At 40.4% G+C, this 14,715-nt stretch overlaps 1 protein-coding gene across 1 annotated transcript; it reads left to right on the top strand.

Annotated features, from left to right (window-relative positions):
- The first annotated feature begins 669 nt into the window (after positions 1–669).
- LOC114046926 (transmembrane protein 74B-like) lies at positions 670–1,473 on the top strand. Its single transcript, XM_027867558.1, has one exon. It carries the CDS (start codon positions 691–693, stop codon positions 1,471–1,473), a length of 783 nt encoding a protein of 260 aa, XP_027723359.1. The 5' UTR covers positions 670–690.
- The last annotated feature ends 13,242 nt before the right edge of the window (positions 1,474–14,715 follow it).

Raw genomic sequence — 14,715 nt, 5'->3', positions numbered from 1 at the left:
TGGACATTAGTTGTTGATGTAGGGGAAGAAATGGTGGGGAAGCAGCTTGATGTAGTAGAAGGAGGATTAGTAGGCAAATCCTTTCCCCATGCCTCAGTTTCCTCATCTGTAAAATGGGTATACTAGTACTCCCCCCCCAGCTATTGTAAGAGTTAAATAAGTTAATAAAGTGTTTTGTAAACCTTAATGTGTTAAATCAAGTCCAGCTGCTATTAGCATCAGGTCTCCTCCACTTAAAGGCCTTCAATGCAGGTCCTAATGAGCTGCCAAAATTATTTTAGTCTGATGACAGTCTGTACCTCTTCTGAAGGCCAGCTTGGCTAAGTATATAAGGACAGTCACCTGGTGATGAGTATTCTCAGCCACAACAGCTGAGGAAGACCATCTTCTAAGATGTAGTAGGGTCCTGAGCTGCCCCAGGGGAGTTTGAATGCATCCAGCTGACAACCAATCCACAAAGTATTCTATGTATTTCTGTGTGTTTGTGTATATGTATTTTACTTTGCTGTGTGTGTGTGTGTGTGCATGTATACATGTGTGCATAGAGTATAAGGCTCCCTTCATTTGCTGAGATTTCTTTCTAAGATAGAGACACAACTTTTGCTCCCTTTCCTCTCTGTCCTTGCCTGGTTTGTTCTGTCTTCCAGCCGCTGAGGGGTTAAGAGGGATGAACTGGATAACTACTTTCCAATGGCCTCCTCTTCCTCCCTGGAACTAAGGACCCTTGGCAATGGGCCCAGGGCCCCCAAACAAACACTCTCACAATGGACATCAGCACCAGAAGGCAGGCCCAGCCCCTCAGCTTTACAGAAAGAGGGAATCGAGAATACTTGCTTTTCCGAGGAGGAGGAACAAGAGACCTGTTTCAAGAATCAACAGGAGGCTGTGCCTGGGAGTTCATCCTGTCCACATGGGGATGGCCCCTCACACCCCCATTCCCGGAGGGACGACCTTTCTCCAAGGTCAGAAGAAGGCTTGGGGGCCGACACTGCAGGCCACTCAGTGGACTATGGCTTCATCTTTGCCTTGGTCTTCTTGGTGAGTGGAATCCTGTTGGTGGTGGTAGCCTATGCTATTCCCCGGGAAGCCAGAGTGAATCCAGACACAGTGTCGGCCCGGGAGATGGAGAGATTGGAGATGTATTATGCCCGACTGGGCTCCCACTTGGACAAGTGTATCATTGCTGGCTTGGGCCTCCTCACCCTGGGAGGCATGCTGCTGTCCATCCTACTGATGGTGTCCCTTGTCAAAGGGGAACTCTACCGGAGGAGAAACTTGGCTGTACCCAGGGGCCCTCGGAAAACCTATGGCTCTATAAACTTGAGAATGAGGCAGCTTAATGGGGATGGGGCCCAGGCCCTGGTGGAAAATGAAGTTGTCCAGTTGACAGAGACTCAGCCAATCCAGCCAGACACCTTCACTTCTCTCTCTCCTCCCTCAAGCACGTATGATGATGGCACAGCCTGTGGGTAGTACATTTGCTTCAGGGGTGGGTAAACTGATAGCACAGGTTTGCACATCCTGTCATTGTCTAGACCCCATCTTTACTCCCTTTGGAGAAGATTATTTATGTGGACAACTGGTCCTGGAGTCGCAGGAAAAACAAAGCTTTCAGATTCTGGGTGGGGCCAGAGTATATCCTAAGGTAATGAAAGGTACCATCAACCAGGTTGTGCTAAGGGTCACAATCCAGTCCAATGGTATTTCACTACCAGAATTTCCAAATGGGGTCAGTGATGGAAAGAACTTCAAAGAGGCTAACAGTTACCTGTGCCATATTCTAGGCTCCATCCTCATGGAAAATGATGATTTGTAACCAGCAGTTGCCTATTCCTCTTACCCAACTTCCAAAGTGAGGCAGCCATGATCTCCTGGCCTACCCTTACTGCATAAAAAGCACAGGGTGGTCTTGTTTCAGATCTTAGGGTCTAATTTTCTGCAGTGACATAAGCAGTGATTTCTTAGCAATAGTGACTTCTTAGCAAATATTTCAGGGGCACAGACTTGAGGCAGACCTGAGGAATAAAATTCCCTTTAATACAAGGAGCATGATGTGTTTGGGGGCATTTCATGTGATGAGCAAGTGTTTCTCTTCTTGGCAATGCCCATTATGATTCTAGGAGAAGAAAAGAAAGATAGATATTGAATCTTAAGCCTTCCCTATACCAGCAAAATGCCACCCTAATTTCTTTTAGGGGAAAAAATGTTTTGGCCATCTTTCTAGAATCAATCCGTTCCAGAGTCAATCGCACGTCCATACACTCCACTTTTCACACAGGATTTCTCTCACTCTGCTCCTAGTTCCAGATCCTTTCCACTGCTTTGGGGACAGAATGACTCCAGTACTGAAAGGAACTGGATCTTTGGAAAATGGAAGGAATGTTGAGCTAGAAAGCAAGAGATGAAACTCTTTATGAGCCTCCCTCAAAGGCAGAGAGGACCAGAGAGATGAAAAGCACATTTTGTTTTATTTGTTTATTTTCATTGCATGGATGGCTTAAAGTCAGACTTTCTGGAACTTGAAGAGTCTAGAGATGTCCTCTAGCCCATCCCCAAAGATCTGGAGGAAGCGAAGGTGGTTTAGAAGAGCTAATGAGGGAATGGCTCTGACAGATAAAATATCCATTTCTGTTTCTGGCTTAGCTTGGGGAGCAAGAAATTGTTCACAGAGTCACAGAATATGAGAACTGAAAGAGGGTTTTATGGACCATTTAGTCAAGTTCAGCTGGCTTTGGTTCTGATATGTAAAGGGGGTGTGGTTGACCAAGAACAATGCCTTGGGACAATAACATTTTTTCCAACACATATGGGGTTCCAAATTCTACAATGCTCATGGGGTTCCATGAGTATATCAGCTCCTTCTTAGGTTCAATGAGGATTGGCTGAGTCCCCCAGTTTACAGGAGTTCTCAGAGTTAAGCTACAATAGAACGTGTAGTAATTTTAACCTAGTGTCCTCATAAAGGGATAGAGACCTCTCAATTCAATGATAAAAAATAAAAATAAAAATAATCATACCAACTGTATGAATTTATGTGAAAGACCTCTTTGGGGAATAAACCTGTTAAATCTGGGACCATCAATTCATATCAATTTAGCTGTGATGAAATGTGTTTAGGGGCTGTTTAAAGATTAAATCCAAGTCTTAGCAATCTGCCTTGCATCCTATTGCAAAACTGCTCAAGAGAAAGCATTTAATGGAATTAGGCAGTTACCTCATAAATAATAATATATAATCCCTCACATTTAGTTAGTACTTGACTGTCACAAAGTGTTTTTTACTCTTATCTCATTTTATCCTCATAATCCATCTGTTAATGGGTAGTGTGAGTACTAAGACCTCCATTTTATAGATAAAAGAAATTGAGGCTTAGAAAATGGGAGAGGCTAGAAAACTCTAGAGACTCAGCCCTGTTGTGACTACCCTCCAACTGTTTCTATGATGTGCCTAACCTATTTTGGGTCATCTGCCTGTGGGAGATGGGAGAAGAAGGAGAGGGAGCAACATATCCCCATTGAAACTGTTGGGGAAAGAACCATATTTAAAACTAATTTTTTTTTAAATGGAGAGGACCCCAGAAATCATCTAGTGCAACTCCTTTATTTTTTATAGATTCAGCTCAACTTAAACACACATACACACACACACACACACACACACACACACCCCAACAACATTAAGTGCCTACTATGTTTAAGGCACTGTGCTAGGATCTAGGGATACAAAAACAAATGTGAAATATCATTTTGTATAGAATTCTGGACTTGGAGTCAAGAAGACCTGGCTTCTAATCCTAATTAGAATCTAATTTGACATTCATTAACTATGTGATCAAAGGCAATTCACTTAATCTTTCTGAGCCTCAGTTTCCTTATTTGTAAAACGTGAATAGCTACCAAACAGGCAGGTGAAGATTAAATACATGGAAATTTCCTTTCACACCTTAAAGTATTGTCTAAGCCAGTCATCATCATCATTAGCATCATCATCATCATCATCAATACTACCACCACCACCACCACCACCACCACTAAGTTTTGTAGACTTAGAGAGATTAAATAACTTTCCAATGTCACACAACTAGTGAGTAACTGAGCCTATCTTGAAATTCTGGTCCTCTGACTCCAAGGCCAGTGCTCCTTCAACTCTGCTGTGCAGGGGAATGACCTATTACCAGCAGTTTTCAGAAGGTTAACATGGGAATGGTCCTTCCAGTACAAAGGAAGAATAAGAAACCAGATGACTTTTCACAATCCCTGTGAAAATAAACAAATCCTTGGAGTGATCTCTCCTGAATTTTCTCTGACTGGGCTGTTTCTCTAATATATTAATTCCAGACTTTCCTTCCCTGGCCCAAGCCCCAATCCCAGAGAATTCCTTTTGAATTTTTAACCCATCTCTGCCTGTTGAAATCCCTTCCTTTCTTCTAGGAAAATCGCCCAGGTGAAAGTGATTTTCATTCCTTATCTGTATTTCTCCTAGCACTCTGTCTGGACATCTCTCCTCACTCTTCCTTGTACCATAATTATTTGTGTATTTGTCTCTTTTATTTCCCCAATAAGACTGTAAGCTCCTTGAGAGCAGAGTTTGTCATACCTGTTATAGTAACCTTAGACCCAAGTATAAGGCATTACACCACACCTCCTACCATCCATGTCTTGGATGAGACTGCAAGTTCTTGCTTTTGGCAGAAGCTACTTTGTCCCTGAGACTTCCTTTGTGCAGAGGAAACCAAATTTGTCTGGGTAGGGGGAGGGCAGGGCAGTAGGTAGAGGCTTTTTTTTTTTTTTTATCTGAATTGTCACTTCAAAGGATTTAAGACTGGAAGGAATTTTAGAGATCATGAAATTTAAAGGAAACTAACACCCACAGAGGAAAAGTGACTATCATTCCATAGGCACTAAGCAGCAGAGCCAAAATTCAACTCCAGGACATCTGACTCCAGATCCAGCATTTCTTATTAGTACAAACAGCAGGTGCTTAACAAATGTTTGTGAATTGAGTTACATGCCTCACCCCCACCAGGAAAAGTCCTGGGTTCACCTTGCAATAGCCTCTACCAAACAGCTGTCTGGTATTTGGTGGACCCCTTTTCCAACTCAGTAGATCTTAAAGACTCATGGGAAAGTGAGAACCCAAGAAGCAGAGAGGATTGACTGACATAATTTAGCTTTCCACAACCACTGCTAAACAACCGTCCAGAGCTCTGCAGCTCTGAGCTCGCTCAGTCTCCTCTAAGCGGCCTTATTACCCATTTTCTGAGGACCCAACTCCCTCTGGCCTGTTCTGATTCTGACTCAAGTACCAACACAGTATCCTCTTTAGAAAACGTTCCAAGACAGAAGATTCTCTGCCAGAAAATGCTAGTTTAGTGATAAAGCTCTCTCTTTCTCAGGAAGCCATGGGCCACACTGTTCCCTGAATGTGACCTCAGCATATTGATTTTTTGCTTTAACCCTCACCCCCACCCCTAAGCTTCTTGTCAGGGATGAAGCCACAAGTCCTTGCTTTTGGCAGAAGCTACTATGTCCTTGTGGCTTCCTCTGTTCTCAGAACACAGATGGGGTAAGAGGTTAAAGGCTTTTCTTTTCCTGGGGTTCCTGGCTTCTAATGTTGGCCCTTCGAATCCACCCTTCACGTGCCACCAGATCCATCTTCTGATAACACTGCTTCCGAAAGGTTCCTTTCCTGCTCAAATACCTTCCATAGCTCCCTGCTATCTATGGGATCCAGTCTAAACTCCTCACCTTGGTGTTCAAGGCATCCCACACAATGGCTCTAACCCACCTCTTCAGCCTCATTTCCCACTGTTCCTCCCACCCTCACTATGCTATGCTCCAGTCAAACTATAATTTGAAATCCTTGGAAGATGTTCTACCCTTTCTCATCTATGTGCTCATATCACCCCACTGACTACTAGTGATGGAAGGGACCTTAGAAATTATCTAGTCCAAACCCCTCCCCTTATAGGCAAAACCAAAACAACACAAAAAAACTTTGGCCCAGAGAGAGATGCTATTTGTCCAAGGTCACATAGCTTAGAAACAGCAGTGCCCAGATTCAAACATAGGCCTTTTGGCTTCAAATTCAGTGCTCTTTTCACCACACTGCACTGTACAATAAATAACAATACAGTATTTGGTAAATGCCCTTGTGTAGAATCATAAGGTCATAGGATTTAGGGTCAAAAGGGACTTTGGAATTCAGTTATCCCACTCTAGATTTTACACATGAAGATATTGAGCTCTAGAGAGTGGCTCTTTGTCAAAGATTTATCACTGTAAAGACTGTGGAAATCTGGATCTTTGTTCATTTTACAGATAAGCAAACTGGGACTTAGGGTAATAGCCTTAGGAAAACTCATATAGCTAGTAAATAGCAGAACTGGAATCTGAATCCAAATTCAGTGCTTTTCCCACTATAGATACTGTGTGTTAAGGCTCCATAACTATAAAATGCTACATAAATAAGGCATTATTCACATTACTATTATTGATGAAGATGGAGCCAAGAAACCTGCAAGAAGAAGTTCAAACTTTTGAGATTTTGCTGGAAGGTCTCTCTCCTGTGAACCTGATTGAGAGGAATTGGGCTAGTTAGATGCCTTCTAGCTCTCAGATTCTGGCAATGCCTGATCTAGGTAGTAATGTAGGGAAGGGAGAGGCCTAAAAGTCCGTAACACCAAGAGAGACACTGAAGAGTGTGTGGAGGTGCTTTCACTGTGCCTTCACTGACAACTTCAATTGTGAACGGTTGGAGAGTAAAGTTGTACTAGCTAGCTGGGAGCTGGCCAGGGTACTGAATTAGCTGGGCTTTTTCACCATCTTTTCTGTGCTACTGAAATTGAGTTAAGTATTACCTCTAATAGAATCATAGAATATCAGAGTTAGAAGGGACATTAGAACACAAAATGTCAGAGTTGAAAGGAACATTAGAACATTGAATACAGACTGTCAGAGCTGGAAAAGACCTTAAAACACAGAATGTCAAAGTTGAAAGGAACATTAAAACATAGACTATCAGAGCTGGAAGTTCATCAATAAACATTTATTAAATGCCTACAATATGCCAGGCATTGTGCTAAGCATGAAGATACAAAGATAAAAGCCAGTCCCTCCTCTCAAAGAGGTCACAGTCTAAAGGAGGAGATATGCTAATAATTACGTACAAAGAAGATATATATAGGATGAATTGGAAATAATTAACAGAGGGCCATTGAAACATAGAACATGGAATACCAGAGTCAGAGAGAAATTTAGATTATAGCTTGACAGACAGGAAAATTGAGACCTAGATAGGGGAGGTGATGACTGGCTATAGCCACAAAGCTAATGGCAACTCACTTAGGCCAAGTGTTCTTTCCATTGTTTTAAATTATTCTCAGTACCCATCCTGGTGTCCCAAAAGACTAGGATTATGGAGGCTTGAGGGGAGGCACACTATTATAAAATGGTTCATTACTTCATAAATTTGGATGCACCACAGGATGAAACCATGTTCTTTTTGAATATAACCTATAGAGTAAAGCCTGGTTGAATATAACCTATCTGGTAGTGTCCTATTCTGAAAACTCACAGAACATGAATCAATATTTCCTCACCAGGAATGCTTTCTTCCTTCCCCAGGCTTCAAGGCTCAGCCCATATTCCACCTCCACTATGAATCCTTCCTTGATTACCCCAGTCTGGTTATGTAAACTGGGCCCCTTAATTTTTCAATCTGTACCCTCTCCCTCCTCCTGTTGCTCTTTTGAGCAAAGTGTTCAGTCATTTCAGTCATGTCTGACTCTTCGTGACCCCACTTGATGTTTTCTTGGCAAAGATATTGGAATGGTTTGCTATTTCCTTCTCCAGTTCATTTTACAGATGAGGAAACTAAGGAAAACAGGGTTAAGTGATTTGCCCAGGGTCACATAGCTGGTGTCTGAGGCTGGATTTGAACTCATATTCCTAACTCCAGGCCTTGTGCTTCATCCACTACAACACCTAACTGCCCTTTAAACAAAGTACACTGTGCCAGGAGCCAATGAATCAGGTGCTGGATTTATTACCAACTTTGTGAATATCACATAACTGCATTGGGTCCAACTTTCCTCATTTAAAAATTGAGACAATAATCTTTGACTCATCTACCTTAAAGGGCTATTATGAAGATCAAATTAAAATGCTTAAAGGGCTTTGAGAAGATAAAAATGTTGTTGAATCTATTTATGACATTCACATATTTTTGATGAAGTTCAGATAGAAATGCATTATCATCTTTTTTTTTTAAAAAAACAGAGTTCAGATAGAAAGTCCTGGGACAAGTTACTACCCTGCTATTATTTTTTTTACATTTAATGCCTTGACACTACTGCACAAGTGGATAAATAACTGCTTTTTTATACCATCACTATTTATTACTACTACTACTACTACTATTACTACTACTACTACTACCACTACTACTACTACTACCTCTACTACTACTACTACTGCTACTACTACTACTACTACTACTACTACTACCAACAATAAAAACAGCTCATGAACACATTGCATTTTACAGTCATAGTGTTTTCTTTCATTCATGTGAGGCAGGTCTTATCTTTATTTTGCCAACGAGGAAACCAGTTCAGATTGTGACTTGCTCAGGGCTATGCAGCTAATAAATGGTAGAATTAGGCCTCTAACCTGGATCCTCAGACACCAATAGCAAATCCCCAGCAATAGGTCAAGGGATTTTAATCAATCCTTGATTTTTGTCATAAAAAGATGCTTTAAAAAAAGAACAGTAATCTTCACGAAACATTGAGACCCAGGAGGAGAGGATGGGAATTGGTTTAAAAATAGATTCAGGAATTCTCTTAATCTAAATCTAGCCCATACAAAAATCTAATCAAATCCAAAGTCATTACTAGGGATAATAGACAACCAAAGGTTATTCAACGCTATATAAATGTGTTACTATCCATTAAATTGAATATTTATTAAGTGCCTACTAGGTGCAGAGTGCTATTAGTTGTTGGAAGAGAAAAAGTTTTGCTAAGATGTGATCACTCTGCTCTCATTGGAGCTCAGTCTGGTAGGAAGAAAAGACACAAACATAAATATCTATAATGAATAGCATTGCATGGTAAATACAGAACAAAGCTGCAAAAAAGTGTTTATATGGAGTTCAAGTGGACTTCAAAGGAAGTCAATACTGACTGGGGAAGTCAAGGAAGGCTTTATAGAAGAGGTAGCATTTAGGTTGGGCTTTTAAGGATGGCTAGAGATTCAAAAGGCGACAGCAATAAGATATCTTTTCCAGCAAATAGTAGAAAGTTTCAAGTGATGAAATTATTAAACTTACCTTTCTAATTGCACTTTTCGAGGCTTGCTCAGCTGCCTACTCTCTGCCCCAGCCTTGAATATTAAGCAGGTACTTAATAAATGTTTGGTGAGATTAATTGCACTTTTCTGGTTCTTCAATGCCAAGGTCACACGTGTTCAAAACCATCTTCTAATTTCCTGCTTTGGAGATCAGCTGTGGCCTGGATGCAGGGAAAAGGTTTTAGGTCAAAGATAACCCCAATAGCCAGCCATAGCTTCTATTCTTCTTTCACATACAATGCAATCTTACCCAAAAGATATAGAATGTACTATCTCACTTAACATCAAAACAAACATTTCTTAATTACCTATTGTGTAGGAGATACAGATGTAGCATATAGTTGTTGTTGGTCACGCATACATGATAAAGGCAGGGATGTGGAAGAAGCCTAGGGAGACAATGATCTGCAGAGATCTTTAGGATTAGTTTTTGTGCTTGCCCAAAGTCATTTGCATGGGATTTGAGGGACCTATAAAAACTAGAATAGGTAAGATCCATACTCTGTGGGGTTTCATTGGCAGAGCCTCCCTGAAATGGCTTGGGGCAAGTTCCATAAGAGAATTAAGCAAGCATTGTTTGGACTTCCTAACTCTAAGTCAGACAGAGGCTTGGAATAGAAATCCTTGCCCCTTGTGAGCAAAAAGTTAAGGCTAAAACGAAAAACCGCACAATGTCAATGGTCTAATACTTAGATGGCTGTTTTGTGCTCCAAAAGAGCTTGTAGTCAGGGGACGAGAAAATTCCTTTTGGAGAGGGAAAGCTGATAATGACCAAGATTCTGAGGGCATATTTTTCTTATGTGAAAGAAAGTAGTTAAGAGTTTTTCCCCTACTCTGATATTTGTTGTATGAAGGGCTTGCCTCCCTAAAAGAGCTAAAGTTTAAGCCTCTGGGCTCTAAGCCAGAAGGAACATGGTAGAGCTCACTCTTCCTCACATGGAGAAGAAATAGCACCTCAGCAGAGGACTCCAATTAAAATCAAAAGTTGGAAACAATTTCCACAGATATATGCCCTGCAGAGCCACACCAGGCACCTACAAAGGGGTCAGTGGAGCATGTTCCTGTATGGATCAGGAGACTGGTAAGGAGCAAGTCCTGTGAGAGACCGTACATCTCCCAAGACCAGGAGGGAGCTAGCCCAGAGGAAGCAGTATCATGACATCAATAGAAAATGGTCTTACAGTTTTGAAGGTATAAATTGCCCCTTTACATATATGCGTTTTAGCCATACATTCACTCTAGATATATGTCCCCCTAGCCATATTCCCTAAGTATGCCCACTCTTCCCACTGATGGTGCATGCATTTGTGGGAGAATGTGGATCAAGTTTAATTTGGTCTTTGGATTGACTAGTAAAAAAAAACCCACAGAGGCTCATAAGCTATGTATTTTGAGTAGATTTGGACCCCCAGAGTATTTTGAAGATAATGTAGTTTGGGAGAACCTATATTTGAATGGAAGTGTGCCCCCACGTGCAATACAAAGTTTAGATAAAACACTTTCTCTACTCTTGTGGAGCTCACAGTTTAGTAGGATTGATATGACCCCTACACAAATAGTTAAAAAACACTATATTATATGATAAATACATATGAGTGCCATGTGAGATCACTACTGACAGGGAAATCGGGTAAAACTTCCTAGAGAAGGTAACATTTGAGTTGGGTTCTAAAGGCTAGGTAAGAATTAAACAGGTAAATTATGAAAAGGGCATTTCAGAAACAGAAAAAAGTGTGAATACTAGTGTGTGTGGAGTGGGGTGTTTCAAGGATAGAGTAGGCTAGTTTGGTCAGTGTACTTTGTGGAAGGGAAACAATATGACAAAGATTCCTTTATATAAGAATATGTCATAAATTCTTCTTTCAGTTTAGCTCCAGGAAAAATCTTTGATGATGAATGTTTGTTTCTATCATCAGGGAATAAAAATGCTGTAGCCAAATGGATTCCATTTTTCCTTTAGGTGGCAGAAAATTAATTTTAATACGTTGATCTGTAATCTCGTTCATCTGAGTAATTGTGCTGACTGCAGCCCAGCTATACCTTCTTGTCCTGTGCAACTCTCGTCCATGTCCTCTTTTAGATATTTCCAGAGGAAGTTCATCCATTTTCTCAAGTCTTCTTTCAGATCAGAAAACTTAAATCTATTTTTTTTGCCTGTTATGGTCTAGTCATTTGGGGTGCCCATAAAGTATTTATTCCTGCTTCTTCTGTTATGTCTTATCTTTTCTGTTATCTTATTGTCTCTTCTTAGACTTGATTTTAATCTGCAAGTTGGCAGGACATTGGCAAGCTAAAAAATGGGTAGGGGGTGGGGTTTGAAACCATGACATAGGATGTTCAGTAGAAAGGTATGGGGATGTTTAGCTTACTTACATAAAATAAAGCTTAAAGAGGGCCAGGTTATTATTTTTTAATTTTCCCCCAAAGGATAGAGGGAAAAGAAGGGATTACAGTTGCCTTCAAACATTTGAAAGGCTGTCATGTGAGAGGCATTCGACTTGCTCTGCCTGGCCTCTAAGGGTAGAACTAGGAACAACGGGTAAAAGCTGCAGACATGCTTAGCTGATGTAAGGCAAACCTTACTAATAATCAGAATTTGTCTGAGTGCAACACACTCATTCCAGAGGCAGTGAGTTTCCTGCATCACTGGGGGTCTTCCACAGAGACTGAAACACTGTATGTTAATGATGTTATACAAGGGATTCCTGTTAAAGCATAGATTGGATGAAATACTTGGTCTTTTCAAATTGTGAGATTTTATGAAGTAGGTAGTATCTAAATCTTATATAAACATAAACCATTTTCCCACTGGACTCCAAAGTGAAAGCTAAGGTCTTGTTTTCAGCTGTCAGATCTTGGTCTCTTCTACTTTTTACACATGCTTTTAATTAGTTTTTAAAATTATTTTAAATTTTAACTAATTTTAAAATTAATTTTAATTAGACTTCTTATTTCATAGAATAAGACTTTTCACTGGACTAATGCTTGTTACCAGGAAGCCGTTGGAGGAAACATATGCTAGCTCTGGCCATGTGTCTTATCTCCTAGGACTGGGGTGCTCATGGCTCATTTTCCCTGCAAATTTACTTCCCCAAAAGGTAGCCAATCATAGAATCATAGGTCTTAAAACTGTGGGGTACCTGAAGAAATCATTACTTGCTTGCAGGCAGATAAAAGATGAGGAAATTGAGGTTCAGAGATATTAACTATTTTGCCCAAGATCATATTGCTAAGAAGTGGGGAAATTAGAACATAGATATTTTTTCAATATTGTACTCTCTTGTTGGAAATATGCTTCCCAAGCATATTTGGCACCTATAATTTTAAAGTTGTAAGGGACACCTTGGCAGACAGTCCCCATGAAGAATTCCCCCACAGCATCTCTGATAGGTAGTCATCCAGCCTTTGTTCCAACTTTTTCAGTGAGTGGGACTTGGTATTATTCGTTTGATGACCATTTTTTTTTTTTTTTGGCCAAGACCTATGATTTCTTTGATGCTGTTGGTAAGAAGACTCCTTCTGTCAATGCAACTGTTTTGCAACTTACACTCTTTGTTTGGGACCCTGTGGTTAAATGATTTGCCCAGGCTCACATGGATGGCAGAGGCTAGGGCTTGCCACCCTGCTTTGTTCCTTTAGGCTAATCACAATGAGATTACACAGTTCTTGCCCACCAACTGATTATTATTATTGTTGTTGTTTTTTTTGTTATTGGGGAAGTCAGAAGGGAAGGGTAGGCTGGCAAGAGGAAGGGCAAGACGGTGACAGGTTAGAGATGGAGGTCCTTCCTGAAGCGGTGGGAAGCAGATGGCCTGAGTTTATGTAGCCCTACACAGATTTAAACACCTATCTTGCCGAAGTCACCAACCACTGTTAAGTCTAGATTATTAGATGCTCTCTAGCCTTATTTCTCATTCCTTCTAGTTACACTATACCCAGAAGCCTTTGTTTCCCCCACCAGTTTTCCAGGCCTCACCACGCACAGCTTCTCTTTACACTTAAAACTAAACTACTCACTGCTCCCTGATTGACCTTGGCCTGCTCTCTTTCACCACCATTCTTAGGAGCACTAGCCTTCATGCCTGCTAGAGTCTCCTTCCACTTCTATGAAATCATCTTTTTTTCTTTGAGGTTTTACTCAAGTACAATCTTCTTCATTGCCACATCACCCCTCAGCTATATGTGCACTTTTCTTCCTCAAATCTCTCATGACTCTGCATGGACCTCTTCAGTAAACTTATATTATAATTTGCATTATGGCTATCTATATTTCTTATCCTTCCTGCTAGGCTGAGCTCTTTAGGGACAAGGAGTGTCCTGTTTAACCTCTGTATTCCCAAAGTTATGTGTGTGTAGTGGATGCTTATTAGTTTTGCAATTGGAACAGTTCACAACAAAACTAATCTATAAGACTTAAACATTCAAAACATTTTATGTTTCTTTCTTCTCTAAAATTTGGACGAATTTAAGAGATAATGTGAAAATGAAAAAGCACTGATCCTAATCCCACACATCTTCAATTTCTCTCCCAAAGCTGTACACACTGTCTCGATCATGTATCATTCGGTCAAGCACTGCCAATCAGTAAGAATACCTAAGCTCTACTTTTAGCTTAATTACCTTAATGTGGGATCTGAAGCAAATTTACTTCATCTTCCAGGCCTTAGCTCCACTAGAAAATGAAAGAGGCAGGGGGGCATACTCATTTTGTTGGAAAAGTAGTAGACTAGGGGTGTGGTATATTGCATACAATGTCAAACCCAGTGCCTCTTTTGCTCTTTTGGTTGATTTTACTTAAATGTTTTTCTTAGAAAGTGAGGCTCAGGGGGATGTCATATATCTGGAAATAACTTATGTAATACAGAAGGCATCAATAAAGCTTTAAAAAATAAAATTAAAATGAATGGGTTGCTTTGATTGGAGAATGTCAAACAAACTGATACATGAAAGATGCACTGTAAGAAATAATGAATAGAAGAAATTCAATGAAACATCTGGAGACATTAGCAGAAACTAATGCAGTAAGAAATAAGCAGAACCAGGAAAACAATATGTATGGCTACGACATTATAAACAAAAACAGTGAGTACTGTGCAATTATAACTCACTTTGGTCCTAAGGGATTAGAAAATGAACCTCCTTCCATCCTGTTAGAGAGGTAAAAAGATAAGACACTGTGCGTATAAATTATTGCATATGTTCTCAAATGCCATTGATACATTGGTTTGCTTAACTTTTTTTGTTTACAAGGGAAGAATAACTGGGGAGAGCAACAGGAGCAGAGAGAGATATATCCAAAAATCATTAATGTAAAAACAAAAGACACCAACAAAATGTTTAAAAGTAAATAAAAATGAAGGCA

Source organism: Vombatus ursinus, unplaced genomic scaffold, assembly GCF_900497805.2.
Source record: "Vombatus ursinus unplaced genomic scaffold, bare-nosed wombat genome assembly UNPS02014786.1, whole genome shotgun sequence".
NCBI classification, from domain to species: domain Eukaryota; kingdom Metazoa; phylum Chordata; class Mammalia; order Diprotodontia; family Vombatidae; genus Vombatus; species Vombatus ursinus.
The sequence above is the reverse complement of the archived record's forward strand: the minus strand, read 5'-3'. Positions and strand labels throughout refer to the sequence as shown.

Excerpts from the sequence above, each read along its gene's own strand:
- LOC114046926 (XM_027867558.1), top strand. The coding sequence starts at position 691 with ATGGCCTCCTCTTCCTCCCTGGAACTAAGGACCCTTGGCAATGGGCCC.